This window comes from Sitophilus oryzae, unplaced genomic scaffold, assembly GCF_002938485.1.
Source record: "Sitophilus oryzae breed Bouriz unplaced genomic scaffold, Soryzae_2.0 scaffold_944_pilon_pilon, whole genome shotgun sequence".
Taxonomy (NCBI): domain Eukaryota; kingdom Metazoa; phylum Arthropoda; class Insecta; order Coleoptera; family Curculionidae; genus Sitophilus; species Sitophilus oryzae.
Window position 1 is genome coordinate 624,948 of NW_022147577.1, and position 15,643 is coordinate 640,590.

Sequence of the window (15,643 nt, forward strand, 5' to 3'; positions counted from 1 at the left end):
TTTTGCAACTTTTCCTATAAAACATATTGTTCTGTTGATATTTGTTTTGTTGGTTAGATTATACAGGGTAGATCGAGGCATGTAACGCTGTTTTTAATTGCACCTTTTAAAAATCAACTTTTCTTACATTCTTACTGATGATTTTAAATTAGATTTAGCTTTGTTTCACGACTATGTTACATGCTGTGAACGGTCAGTTGTTGATGTTAACAAATTTATATTTTATATACCGTTGTTAACTCACATTAGTTAAAGTAATTTCCAGTTGCTAGATAGATATTTTGAGACCTTTTATTTACATGATTTTAAAGAGAGTTTTTGAAAGATTCCCTTTTCATTTATGCCTGAGAAATTTAATAGGGAGTCTCAATAAGTAATATTTCAAATTTAACTTGCATTGCTCAAATTTAAGTATTAATAAATTCAAATCAAATTGTTCAAGAAGTTACAGGTACTTCTAAGTGTAATAAATTAAATTATAAGTCTATACAACTGCTCCGCTAAAAGAATATTTTTACAATATCAAAAGATGACATCCTCTACAGCATCGATAATTAAATCGTCTAACACTTTCGACAGTTTCGCATGGAATGAAAGACAATAACAGCTAAAATAATTCTCGAAACACTAATTATAATTGCTATACAGCCATTCTTGCCTCAAGTATGCCTATACAACCATACCTGTCTGAAATACGGCTATATGAGATTTTTAAGTATACTCTATAAAATGTGAATAACTTTGAATTTTGACCGTTATTTTTTACCAACATGGGAAATATAAAATCCCTCTGTCAAAAAAGTTACTGATATTCTTTAAACTGAATGCCTGAACGAATCAGATAGGTAACTCTTTTTACTTTCGTGAAATAGAAAAGGAAAATAATAAAACAAGTGACAGTTCTTCATCTTCTTGCAAAAATCAACACAAAATGTCATAATTGCCAAAAGCAAAATGTCATCAGCTTTTCACATTTCTAAATATCAGACCGTGATCAGACCAATGCCGTTTCTAACAGAACAGCCTCGGAGCGAGATTGATGACGTCACGGTTAGATACTACGGATTAATAAATATGTTGTAGAATACATGGAAAACATGTATTCATGATACATGTTCATTCGTAAACATTGTATTTTAAAAATGATATAGTTTACATGAAATATACATAATATACAGTTAATAAATACAATACATATACCTATTTATAGTAATAAATACTTTGGCAAATAAACTATGAACCACACAAATGCAGCAAATGTTTTACAATATACAAATAATGAATAGGTACATCAGATAATGGATAAAATGTAAAATATATTTTAAATTTTGGGGTTTGAAAATCGATCTAATTTAACAAAAAACATTCAATATCTATTAATAGTGATGTATTACTATTTGCATTCACAAAATTTATATGTATATTTTGCAAGTATCAATGTTCGCAATATTATATTTGCAAATAATACAATATCATAGAAAAAAGGCGTCAGCGATGGCTATGAAATAAAGATTGCTATCATTTTATATGTAAAATTATTCTAAAATTTTTGATTTTCTTGGGATTTAGGTTCGGGAAAAACGCTGATTAAGTTTTCATTTACCCATAATGTTTACTACAATTAATAAACTAATATAAACTTGTCAAAAGATGACCACATATTTTTTTAAATTATTATTCTTAACACTAAAACTATCTACATTAGAGACGGCATTGCGTCAGCAGGGTCGCAAGTTGCTAACCTAATAAAATTAACACTAGAAAAGCCCGCGGGAACTGTCAAATTCAAAGTTATTTGCTTCACAGACTATATATTGAATTACGTTAGCGGAAAACTAAAATGTGTGTTAGCAATTTTTACAGATATTTACTTACCAAAAGCTGCACAGAATTAGTCATCTCACTATATTGGATAGAAATAGATAATAAACAATTTTTGTTTTAATTGAATATGATTAAATTTAGACGTTGAGAATTGCACAGTTTCTAATATAATTTCCCATTAGAATTATTTGTCAATCTTCATTTGAGAAATTCTGTAGCCATCTCTGAGCAAATTATAAACAATATACCTATCCCCCTATCAGAGCTGCAACAAGCAGTTTTAAAAAGACTTTAAGTCTTGAGTCATTTTTAAAATCCAAATGATTTGTCTTAACTCAAATTCAACATAAAGTTCAAAAGATTTAAGTATTAAGACTTTTACTTGAACATTTTTTTGCTAGTGGTATTGAGAATTACTAAGAAAATGTTGCTGTTAAAAATTTATCATAAAAATATATTAAAATCTGACTTAAGCCTTTTATAAAAAGACTTAAATCTTTTTAACGACTTAAGTCTAATTAAGTCATTATCGTGTCAAAATCGAGACTCGGGCAGTTATTTACAGCTCAATATCTATATGAATTAAGGTTGCTCAAACGAAAAAAATATGACATTTAAATAAAATATATAAAGATGAATTGTTTTCAAAAGATATAATATTGTTAAATTTAAATAAAATTGCTCAAAATATCACTGGCCAACTGGTGTAAAAAAATGGAAAGTTGCAAACTGCATCAACAATTGCAAATTTCAAAATCTATTTTCAGAAGCATCAAAGATTTGTGATTGATAATTAAGAGCGTGAACTGGCACACGCGTATGTTATAAGAATATTAAAAAAAGTATTTAAAAAAAACGCTATCGGCCACCGTGCCTGACCGTGGGATCAAGTTATAACAAATCACTGATAAAAATCTATTTAAAACAAATCACAAACATAACAAATAACTTATATCCACACACGCATATATGTATATCTATCTATATTCCCATTATACTCTTAAAACTTAAAAGTAATAATTTAGATAATCTTTAGGATAGATAATATTACGTAGGATGAGATTAGCTTAAACTATGGGCACAATTTGAATTAATCAACAACATATGAATTTAATCTTTTTGCACCGTTGACATGTTTCTTTTAGAGAAGTAATATTTTCGGAGCCGTTGAATAGCTCTTTTTAGGGCTTCCCAACTTCCTCTCGATTATTAAATTCAATTGCTTGTAATTTTAGTCACTATCAAGTTTTAAGAGGCTAACGATATAATGTTAGTATGAAATTATCAAAAATATAAATATTTCTCGTTGCTTTCAGAATTATAAGTACCTCTTAAACCTCGATACAATCAAGGTATCACAATATATCAAGAGCAACCCTTTACCTGAATTACCTAAAAAACAATCAAATAGATTTTAGTAGCATATGATCAATAATAGAATACGACGTTGTAGCATACAGATTACTGCAATACAGATCAAAAGTTGATAACAATATTTGACAGTTCAGTATGTATTTTTGGAAAGATGATTTTATAGTTTAGATCCCAGCTAGCACAGAAATTTAACAATACCTACTGTTAATGGGCTTCACATTGTAAAAATATGTACTACACGACGTTCCTTTATCATTACACATTATACATCTTTGCAAAAGCTTTTTTTGTAAATAATGATATGCTAAAATTATAAAAGCTTTTATACTAATTTGCAATTGTTCGGGTGGTTCAACAATAGGCCCTTGAGGCTGCAGAGGATGATCTCTAATGTGAAACCTAATTTTAGTTACAAAAGCTGTCATATTTTCATCACATTCACATCACATTTTAAGTGGAACTTTATAATAGTTACTTACACCACTTTTTATTAATGTATTGCAGTAACAAGCGGTGAAATTGTGATACCTATGTATTCAATTATCTGAATAACTATTGGAATTCAGGTTGTATTTTAAAGGTATTGTCTGCTCACATTTTTAGCTAAAACTGTATGTAAGAAACTTGAATAGTTTCAATATACATAATGAAGTTCTTGTAGAAAGTCAATCATTAGAAAAAAATCGTATCAAAAATTTGAAAAAATATATTAACGTAAACAATAAAAGATCATTTTTTAGTTCGAAATAAAAATGCTTATAAACAATTAATTAATTCAATTTTACTCTAAAGGTTGTTACATGTTACACTACAAGAACTAAGCTTAGGGCAATCATATACATAGGTTTTCTAATATAATTTGCATTCAAAAAAAATAAAGAAAAAGAAAAAAGAACTAAATTGGCTTTTTGATTCCATCAAACTCGGGTGCCAAGATCAGTATTAAAACGAATGGCCAGTTCAGTTGGTATAATTTAATATTTAAGTAAAAAATGAATAAAACAAATTGCTGATTTGTACGTGTAAGATATAAATAATATATTTATTTAGTTGAAAAATGTCTATATCATGTACTCGAATACATATTATATCTATATCAACTATATATTGATTCTGAAAGTTTTAGAGTTATTCTTGGTCATTTTACAATAAAAAGGTTGAAACTAAATATATTTGTTTTATTTTTCCTAATCATTTTCCCTAATATGTAAGAAAATATACACTAAAAATGAATACTAAAAAAATCTAAATATTTATAAAAATTCTGGGAAATGTGTTACACGGACATACTAGTAAGTAATATTTTTCGGAGCCGTTGAATAGCTTTTTAGAGCTTCCCAACTTCCTCCCGATTATCAAATTCAATTGCTTGTAATTTTAGTCATTATCAAGTTTTAAGAGCCTAAAGATATAATGTTAGTACATATCTTCTTCTTCAAGTGTCATATTCCTAGTGAACGTTGACGACTGCCATGTTAACAATATCTATGTATCGCTCTCGATCCTGCACTACATGGAGTAATTCATCCGCACTCAAGCCTGTCCAATGCCTTTTAAAATAGACAAAATTTATTTTTGCCTAATTTAAAAATTATTAATTTTTAAATTCGGCAATTGCATTTTAAAATAGTCAAAGAAAGTTAATAAAAATAAGGTCTTTGAATTATCCGTGTTTTCGATTATCCGGCGAAGGCTTGGTCCCGGCTAGCCCAAATAATCGAGGTTCTACTGTATCTTCTTCTTCAAGTGTCATATGTTCCTAGTGAACGTTGACGACTGCCATGTTAACAATATCTATGTATCGCTCTCGATCTTGCACTACATGGAGTAATTCATCCGCACTCAAGCCTGTCCAATGCCTTTTAAAATAGGCAAAATTTATTTTTGCCTAATTTAAAAATTATTAAATTTTTAAATTCGGCAATTGCATTTTAAATTAGTCAAAGAAAGTTAATAAAAATAAGGTCTTTGAATTATCCGTGTTTTCGATTATCCGGCGAAGGCTTGGTCCCGGCTAGCCCAAATAATCGAGTTTCTACTGTATCTTCTTCTTCAAGTGTCATATGTTCCTAGTGAACGTTGACGACTGCCATGTTAACAATATCTATGTATCGCTCTCGATCTTGCACTACATGGAGTAATTCATCCGCACTCAAGCCTGTCCAATGCCTTTTAAATTAGGCAAAATTTATTTTTGCCTAATTTAAAATTATTAAATTTTTAAATTAGGCAATTGCATTTTAAATTAGGCAAAGAAAGTCCTCCTACTCTGGGTGCTCTCCCGCTCACAAAAGGATAGAAGGCAATGAAAAAGCAAACGATCTGGCTAGAAAAGAAGCGAACACTCCACTAACTGGACTAGAACCGTTCTGTTTTCCAAGCGGATACCATCTTAAAGCGGAACTGAAGAACCTGGAGGACTCCATCCGTAACCTGGAATGGAATCCTCCAACGGTCTAAGACATTCCAAAAAGATCCTCCTTACGACCGAGAAAAATCAAAGATTTTCCTTGATTTAAGTAAGAACAATTTTCAGATTCTCATGGGGACAACTGTCAACAGGACACTGTCTCCTCAATTAACACCTGAGTGCGCCGAGACAACCGTTCGTGCCATATACTTTGGTAAGGCTGATGTCGAAGAAGGAGAGCTGGCCTCTGCGAAGCCGTCTCAGAGACTGGCTTTTGTCAAAGCCCTGAGACTGTATGATGAGTTATAACCCGTTATAACTCAAGAAAGGGGAATATACAATAAATCTGTTCGCTGTTTCCGGTGATTAACGCACCTCCTAAACATTCTATATTCCACATTCTAGGCTTCAATTTAAAATAACATTGATTTGAAGTGTTTTATAACAAACGAAAATAGATAAAAAAAATATTTTTTATCTCCCTACTCACGATGTCAGGAAAAAAAATACTTTTTATTTTTTTGTAATTAGCTATCTTTCAGTAAAAAAAGCAACTTTCTAGAGTAAGTCTTTACTTCAGTAGAGACGACACAGATAAACATTAGCATTTTATATATGTAGATTTGATATCAAATCGGTTGATTTAGACAGATCGAACATGTCGACTTTCCTTAACCTAAAAACCAAATTTCAGCTTTCGAATTTTGATTTATGATTTAACCAATGCTTATTCTAGATCAAGTTTCTATCAATTTTACGCATGTTTTATTTTTTATCTCGAGAACTATTAGAGATTGGTATAGGTTAGTATAATAGAAAAATTTTGAGATATGAAAGTAGTTTCGAAAAATATAATAATATACAGGGTGTTCCATTTAAAATAATAAAGATGCTACCACTTTTTAGTACGAAGCGGCAACACTGTAATGCTGAAAATAATTTAGACAGATGGAGCAGGTCCCTTTATGCAAAAATCCAAATTTTCAAAAAAATCCTATCACTAGTTCTCCATAAACTTCTAACGTGCCATGGCCATGAATCTCACCCTGTATATTATAAAATAAAATACTCAGATATGGCAATTCAAGAATATGACTCAGTCGGACTAGCCTTACGTTATTTATGCTGCAAGTTTAAATATCATTACATCTACTTTTGAAATATTTCCAAAGGGATACAGAAAACAGTATGAAGCGTAGAGTAAGAATTATCTTTGTGTATAGAAAAGTGGCCATCAAAGAAAGTACAATTAGTAAGCGCTTCTGTAGCAAAAGTTCTACACTTGAAAGAAAGCGCTAAGAAATGTTAAAGCGGGAAATAATTAAAGAGAAAAATAAGTATTTTTAATGGCGTTTGTGATGCCACCACAGATTAGGTATACTATATGTATACAGATAAAAATCTTATCCCTAATTTGTGGTACGAAAGAAAATTGTTTTTTATGACGATGTGCAAACGAGTTATATTTCCTGTGCGCAAAAATAAACTCGCGTAAAATAACAATAAACAGCGTAATAGAGAGATATCGCTAAACCGAATAGCGTGCATGGACGTTAATAAGGCCAGGTGTTCCTTTTCGTGAGGTGGTATTAACTCTCTTCATTTATAGTTATCGGATCGGAAAGAATTCTGTTCGCGTCGCGTCCACTATTTAAACTTAACCTAACTTTGAATTTAAAACTTTGAAATTGTTTTGTTTACTAGTTATTTTAAAACTAAAGGGCTAAAGTGCTTATTTCCAGTGCTTTATTGTTCAACGTCTGCCAGTGGGTTTAGGGCAACAAGTAACAAATTCCCTTAGAAGGGCTAAGTCGTCATCTGCTGTAAACCTAAGCCTCTTTATAGGTTCTTTAATATTGGAAGAGGTGGAATCCATATTTTGGGCCATATTTATTTAATTAAAACTAATCCCAGCTACTTAAATATCAAATTACCTAATAAAACTAAAGTAATAATTCAAAACAATTCAAACATAACCTAAAATAATAGATCTCGCCGGCCGGCCCCGGTTGTCAAATACCCGCACTAAATTACGTTTAAAATTAACATTGCTTAAATACGCATTAAAATGCCCATTTAAGCAATGTTAATTTTAAACGTTATTTAGAAATAGCGCTTGGTGTAATTGATCCGCAAATTACGTCAGGCGGTAACGTTATTAGCGGGTGTTGCGTTAAAAACTGACTCGCGCCATTACTCGCGCATATCGTAACCATGATAAGGTACGCGTAAATACTGCATGACGCTATTCGGTTTTCCGATATCTCTCTAATAACTGTGCCGGTCAGGCGCTGTGCACAATTTTAGAGGCCATAAGTGGGCGTGCTATGCGCGCAAACTAGTAACCTAACTAGTGCCCGATTCCGAAAATTGGAACCACGAAAAACGATAAAGAAAAAATAAAGTTTATAATCTGTCTAATCTGTGATGCCACTCTCCTTTGACTAGCTTCACTTGTTATAACTGCTAAGTTCAGTTTGAACTCTTATTGCTTAATAATGCTACCCTAGCCATTTCTTGAACATCTAGGTATACTATCCTATTATAGCTGACCATTTTTTCAAACAAAGTACCAAGTGGGATGATGCTCCTTATCTCTACCCTCCATAGAAAATAGTTAACTATAAAAATAAACTTCTTTTCAAATTTATATCACTAACAAACAGACATTTATTAACATAATAAATACAATAATCTATAATGTGGATCATTTCATATACCCAAAAACGTCGGAGCTTCTTATTTTCGAGGTAAAACCATCTCCACCAAGCCACTTTCATTCTATCCCAAACATTTTCGAAGCTAAAACAAATGTTTACTTAAACCACAGATTAGGTATACTATATATTATACTAATTCGTGGTACGATAATTGTTTTTATGACGATGAGCAAACAAGTAAAATTTCATGTGCCCAAAAATAAACTCGCGTTTAAACAGCGTAATATCTGGGCCGGTCAGGCGCTGTGCACAATTTTAGAGGCCATAAGTGGGCGTGCTCTATGCGCAAACTAGTAACCTAACTAGTGCGCGACTCCGAAAATTGGAACCACGAAAAACAATGCTTGTGACGATAAGTTTATAATCTCTATAATATGTGCTTAAACTATATAGAAAAGCTGAAATAATGTTTACCTGTCCATTGCAGGTCTAACATCCAATAGAGCAAAATTAAATTTGCTATCAACCTTGCCACCATCGTAATAATCAATTACATATCTGACTTCTTTGCCACATCTATCTACTATCCAGTCATGTCTGTCAAAAGGTAACTCATATCCCAAAAGCTGTCTTATTCTAGCCCTTGGACTGTAATCAGAAGCTTTTCCACCAAAGCTCTTTAACCTGAAGAAATTTTATATACACTCACCGGCAAAAAAAACCGGTCACTAAAAACTAGTCCCAATTTCAAAGTTGGATTTCTCGCGAATCACTCATTAGATTTTGATGATTTTTTTTTAAATTGTAAATTAATTCCTTCTTAACGGATGCTACGGCAGAAATTTTTATTCGGAATTTATTTTGAGCATATACAGAGCACAACAATAAGACAAAGTTTTTTGCCCGAACTTTGTAACACCCTGTAGGATGCAGCAGCTGTAGTAGCTATTGCTAAATCGAATCACATTGTAGCCTCATCTTTTGTGAGCATTTTGTTTTTGTAAATTACAACATTATCTCTGTTTGTATTGGAGATACGCTACTTTAAAACGAACGGCTCGGAAAAATGCTTCGCAGGCAAAACTGCGATTCATCCGTGAAGAGGACTGTAGTCCATTGCTCAATATCCCAATTCACATGTAAACGCGCAAACTGAAGACGTGCTCGACGATGTCTTGGAAGTATCTGGGGTCCTGCGGCAGGCCTCCTTGCAGACAAGCTATTTTCTTTTAGTTTTCGTCGGATTGTTCTCTCACTGACTTGAGTTCTACGCACGGCTTGTAGCAGATGTTGATTCTGAAACGCTGTAATTCTACGATTTCGTGAAGTATTCAAGACAATAAAGCGATCGTCAATTGCATTTGTCTTCCATTTTCTTCCAGAACCCACTCGCCTGGTGAAATTTCCCGTTTCCATATACCGATTCCAGGCATCTTGGACTGTTGTTCGAGGTATACCCAGGGTAGCAACAAGCAACATCCGTCACAGATAATGGCATTTTTTAATTTGGCAACCGTTGTTGTCTAATTGCAAATATTACTAAATCCGTTTTCGCCTATGTCGTCGCCTGAATTATTTATACATAAAACTTTCTGCCTGCGAAACATTTTTCCGAGACCGTCTTCAGTTTGCGCGTTTACATGTGAATTGGGATATTGAGCAATGGACTCCAGTCCTCTTCACGGATGAATCGCAGTTTTGCCTGCGAAGCATTTTTCCGAGACGTTCGTTTTAAAGTAGCGTATCTCCAATACAAACAGAGATAATGTTGTAATTTACAAAAACAAAATGCTCACAAAAGATGAGGCTACAATGTGATTCAATTTAGCAATAGCTACTACAGCTGCTGCATCCTACAGGGTGTTACAAAGTTCGGGCAAAAAACTTTGTCTTATTGTTGTGCCCTGTATATGCTCAAAATAAATTCGGAATAAAAATTTGTGATGTAGCATCCGTTAAGAAGGAATTAATTTACAATTTAAAAAGAAATCATCAAAATCTAATGAGTGATTCGTGAGAAATTCAACTTTGAAATTGGGACTAGTTTTTAGAGGCTGGTTTTTTTTTGCCTGTGAGTTTATTACAGATTTTAAAGTTATATTTAAAAAGATCTGAAACTGTAGTTTGATTTAAGAAAGTCCATTGCATCAGAATATATTGCCAAAGTTTCCCGAATACAACCCTGCATGTTTTCTAAATAAAAATACTCTTATGCATATATTTTCTTTTTAAATGAAACAGACAATAATTTTATACTAAATAAGCATTACCTAGGGTCCGTACATTCATTAGCATGTAAAGCTTCCCATTTTAATACTTCTTGCCAGGCTTGTTCGTTATTAGCATTGTGAATTTTTATTATATCATTCATATCTTTTTCTGACACATCTTCATCTTTCCATCTCCAACCCTTCCTCAACATGGCATTCCAAAACATCTAATTAAGCATGTATTTTGCATAAATATTATAAATTCTAAAGAATATTGAGACTGTACCTGTGCACTTGGATACATCCAGTATGGACTTTCACCTTCTTTAACAATAGCCTTAGGTATAGTAGATAGTTGTCTTTCCTTTGATAGTGAAAAAGGCTGGCCCGGTGACGGATTCTGATTTGCTGGAGTCATCTATTAATTGGTAGTGAATTATTAATTACAACTAGATCAATAAGTCATAGTATACCATATTTAAAGGATTTATATCATTGTTGTTGTCATGCTGCACTGGACATTCTGAAGCAGCAGGTTGGTGTTTTTTATGCATGGGGCATTCTTCTGGGATGTCTGCAGTGTTATGTTGTTCAGCACTATATTGCACAAAAGAATGTTTCTCGATAGGTTCATTTGGATGAATTATCTGAGCGGCAGCTATCTCTGCTGCTGATACGGTATTACCCATTTTAAAGTGTACTGAAATTATATAAGATGATTGTAATTTCACGTTGTTATAACTATAAAAAAATTATGAGATCCAAGCTTTATAAAACATAAACATTATATAACTACACTTTGTATACCAAACCATGCAATTTTTGCAAATAATTTTTAAGGTACACTTACATTTAGGAAATGTTTGATACCCTTACCTAATTTTTCGTATTTACTTATTATTTTTTACAATTTTGAAAAGAAAAATGTCAAAAGTCTGCTGAAAGAAGTTAGTAAGTTAGGTTAATGTCAAGACGGGCATGTCTTCTTTTCTTTTTAAACGAGCAAAATACCCCTTATGGCCTTGGTTTACACAAGTTTTTTACCAAAAATACTCCATATCCTTTGATTTACCCTAACCATTCTCTGCCCTAACCTTTACCCTAACCATCCCTTGTAACCATCCATCATATCTGATCATATACTCTGATCATATATAATCACTTTGACAGCTTTGACGTTTAAGACGGATTTGTTATTTAACCCCACTTCTGCCTTTTTTATTTATTTAATTTATACATAAATCAAACATATTAGAAATTGCAAATAGAGCAGCTATATTTATGCAGTTTCATGAGTTTCTTAGTGTATCAAAAGAAAGGCCGTTCACTTTTAAAGTAACAAATAAATAGGTACCGCTCTTCATGTAATATCCACTTTTAAAAATTAGCTATGTCTGTTGTAATAGAGACAACTCTTGGTGATATTACAGTAGATTTGTTTCTTAATAGTAGACCAAAAGCCTGTTTTAATTTTCTAAAATTATGTAAAACAAAATATTATAATTTTAACCTGTTCCATACTATCAGTAGAAGTTTTATTGCACAAACTGGTGACCCTACAGGAACGCGTAAAGGTGGAGAGTCAATTTTTGGTGTAATTGATGGACCCTCGAAAAGGTAACAGTTTTTAGTACTAAATTCTATTGCTATATTAATGTTAAATATGTTCTGTTTAAATTTCATTTTTATTTCATTTTTTATTTCATTTTTAAATTTTTAGATACTTTGAAATGGAAAATGAACCGAGAATAAGGCATACCCACCCTGGCTTAATATCATTTGTTGGAGGAGAAGATAATATGATTGGCTCACAATTCTTTATAACTCTAGGTGAAGACCTTACATATCTAGATGGTCATCACTGTGTATTTGGTGAAGTTGTTGAAGGCATGAACGTGTTAGAGGACATAAATGAAATTATTTGTGATAAAGATGACAGGCCTTACAAGGATGTGAGAATTACTCATACCGTAATTCTAGATGATCCATATCCTGATCCAGAAAAGATTACAATACCATCCAGGTCACCTTCTCCAAGTGCAGAGAGATTAGCTGGTGGAAGAATTGCTCCTGATGAAGATGTTGACGAGACTTTGGGTATTTTGATTAAATTTAATTAGCAAATAGTTTACTTATAGCTTTTCTTCTGTTTTTAGGAAAATCTGCTAGAGAAGTTGCTGAGCTCCAGGCAGAAAGGGAAGCTAAAGCTCGAGCAACAATTTTAGAAATGATTGGAGACATTCCAGATGCTGATGTGGCCCCTCCAGAAAATGTTCTTTTTGTGTGCAAATTGAATCCTGTTACCACAGATGATGATCTGGAAATTATTTTTAGTCGGTTTGGCAAAATTAAATCATGTGAGGTAATAAGAGATCGCAAATCTGGTGATTCATTACAGTATGCTTTTATTGAATTTGAAGAGCAGAAGTCATGCGAAGATGCATATTTTAAAATGGACAACGTACTTATCGATGATAGAAGAATTCATGTTGATTTCAGTCAAAGTGTTTCCAAAATTAAATGGCTAGGAAAGGGCAGAGGTGTAAAATATTTGGATGAAAAAAGTGCAAAAAGCGGATTAGATTTTAGTGAAAGGACTAGAGAATCACACAAGAATAATTCAAATACTAAAAAATATAATAAGGAAGAAAAACATTATTCAAGGAGAGAACATGATAGAGAATATCAGAAAGACTCGGAGAAAAAAAGGAATAGGTCGTCAGAAAAATATAGTCATAGAGAGTACAGTTATAGGGAAAATAAGGATAAACATAAAAAAGACAGCAGAAGAGAAAGAGATGAAGATAGACATTACAAAGAGAAATCAAGAAGTAATAAAGAGTCAAGTAAATCACATAGGAAGGATTCAAGGTCTCATGAAAAAAGAAAAAAATACTCTTCCAGTGAAAGTGACAGTGATAATTACAGAAAGAGAAGGCACAGAAGATAATGGAAGTGTAACTATATTTAATAAATGCTGTATAAAAAATGTATTAAAACTTATTATTGAAAAAAAGTTCCTATAAACATGGGTATGGACATGCATAGTTTTAGAGTTACAGGATGTTAAAACATTTTAAAATTAAGTTTTTTGTAATTATCTTAAATGCCATCATTTTTTATTTGAAATTGCTGTCGGTTAGAGTAACAGTAATAATAACTAATAGAAATAATATTTAATAAATTAGGTAAAATATATAATTTATTAATTTTATTTTAATTTTATTAACTGTGATTAATAAAATTGCGTTTATCTCATCAAGGAGGCCGAAGTCGACAAAATATCAAGAGATAACTTTTAATTGGCATTAAAAGGCCATCGCAATTTGGATATCAGAAGAAGAAAAATCAGTGGTGCACGTTTTTTTTGAAAAATATTCCAGTTATAACCCATATGCACGTCCCTGATGAATTTATTGACACTTTTTTAGCATTAAAATATGTAGCACTTATAGTAATTTTCACCCTCAAAATTTCATTAGAATCACTAAAAGTACTTGGAAGAAAATTATAATAAATCGAAATATTATTAAGACTTTTAACACCCTGTAGCAACGAAACAAAGCAGAATCGGACCTATGTTGATATAAAAAATAAATCTTATTTTTACGTGAGGAATCTCCCCACGAGAGATGGCACATGTTTTTTGAAACACCCTGTATTTTACTCCCAGCTCGCGTCCTTACCATTTTTTGTCTCGCGTGTCGCCTAGCTAGCTCGTGTGTGACGGCTTTGAATTTTTCACTTCAAAAATAAAAAAGATATACGGGAGAACCACTTTTGAAAAACACCCGGTATATAATTTTTAATATAAGCAACAGCTTAAAAAAATATATTTTTTGTCCCACTTAATTAGAAACTCAAATATTTGAAATACCCGCGATGCAATTCTTGTAGCCATATATCAGTGAACTCCCAGAGCTAAATCACGCTGAATAACTAGTTAATATATAAACAAGGGCAATAACTGTACTGATAATTTTCCAATGCTAACTACAAATTAATCATGATTGATGCATGATGAGATCTTGCATGTCAACTGGGTATGTCCTTGGGAAACTGCAGTGGGATTCTGGATTCTGTAAGCTCCGTAGCAAGAAATTTCTTGTCTAGCCTATGCTATTTGTATACGATTGATGAATCTTTAGACAGGAAATATGATTACAGAATCGGGACTGGGCATTTAATAATAAAAAGCTAGCCTAGACTGCGTACAATAGAAATATTACGCCACACGCACATAATATATAGCTTTGTTCGCGTTCTTATTATTACCAATTCTGAACTGTCCTAGAACTCTGCCGCACATGCGCTAATGAAACAATTTCTCCGTATTTCCTTCTGCGCATGCGTATCACAGTTCTAGGACGGTTCAGAATCGGTAATAAGAAAAATAATCAGAAGTTCAGAATCGGTAATAAGAACCGCCCTAGAACTGTGATGCGTATGCGCAGAAGGAAATATTAAGACATTATTTCATTTGCGCATGCGCTGCAGAGTTCTAGGACGGTTCAGAATCGGTAATAACAAGAACCCGAACAAAGCTAATATTTTAAGAAAACCAGCAGTCCGATTCTGTAAACATATTTCGTACAACCTATAGGGGAATTTTAGGAAAGGGAAAATTCAATGCAGAGATTAATAAGTATTTTTGAATTAAGAAAAAATAAAGAACAAGACTAGTATTTATTAACCAGGTCATTACAAAAAAAAGTCTTAGAAACATCAACCAAATTCTATACCCCTTGAGATCAAACTTTTGAATGAAGTGCAATTAATATTAAAATATTTTTCGGTGTTTGCTGTTAAAATAAAATAGCCCCAATAAAGCAATTATTAAAACAATTATTATCGATATTACACCTACAAAAATACACATATCTCTTCTAATTTTACATTAATTTGAATACTACTATAAATATAAAACAGTGCATCTTATTCAAATACAGCAATCACACTTATTACAAGCATATTTTATATCTTATTTACCTTAAAATACTTTGTAAAATAGGTTTATATGTAGCTGTACCATTATGCACTAGAAAGAATTTAATATTTGCATGTCTATATATCTATCGTTTTTTATACAATCTAATAACGGCACGCCTGTTGTAGATTTGAGTATTTGTTTCTTAATGATTTCTTGTTTACACATTTTTGATAAG

General features: G+C 32.2%; 2 protein-coding genes across 4 annotated transcripts; one reads left to right on the forward strand and one right to left on the reverse strand.

Moving 5' to 3' along the window:
* Window positions 1–8,198: 8,198 nt before the first annotated feature.
* LOC115891045 (cytochrome c-type heme lyase-like) lies at window positions 8,199–11,504 on the reverse strand. Of its 2 annotated transcripts, none has more exons than XM_030911443.1 (6): window positions 11,355–11,504; window positions 10,952–11,178; window positions 10,765–10,896; window positions 10,539–10,705; window positions 8,743–8,952; window positions 8,199–8,410 (listed from the first exon to the last, which is right to left on the reverse strand). In XM_030911443.1, the coding sequence occupies exons 2-6, from the start codon at window positions 11,165–11,167 to the stop codon at window positions 8,230–8,232; spliced, it is 906 nt and encodes a 301-aa protein (XP_030767303.1). In that variant the 5' UTR covers window positions 11,168–11,178; window positions 11,355–11,504; the 3' UTR covers window positions 8,199–8,229. The 2 variants fall into 2 exon arrangements, with proteins under 2 accessions (XP_030767303.1, XP_030767302.1); XM_030911442.1 differs by having other exon boundaries at window positions 11,329–11,462.
* Window positions 11,505–11,670: 166 nt separating this feature from the next.
* On the forward strand, window positions 11,671–13,673 carry LOC115891044 (peptidyl-prolyl cis-trans isomerase sig-7). Of its 2 annotated transcripts, XM_030911441.1 has the most exons (4): window positions 11,671–12,095; window positions 12,199–12,575; window positions 12,635–12,840; window positions 12,904–13,673. In XM_030911441.1, exons 1-4 carry the CDS (start codon window positions 11,869–11,871, stop codon window positions 13,426–13,428), a joined length of 1,335 nt encoding a protein of 444 aa, XP_030767301.1. In that variant the 5' UTR covers window positions 11,671–11,868; the 3' UTR covers window positions 13,429–13,673. The 2 variants fall into 2 exon arrangements, with proteins under 2 accessions (XP_030767301.1, XP_030767300.1); XM_030911440.1 differs by having other exon boundaries at window positions 12,635–13,673.
* The last annotated feature ends 1,970 nt before the right edge of the window (window positions 13,674–15,643 follow it).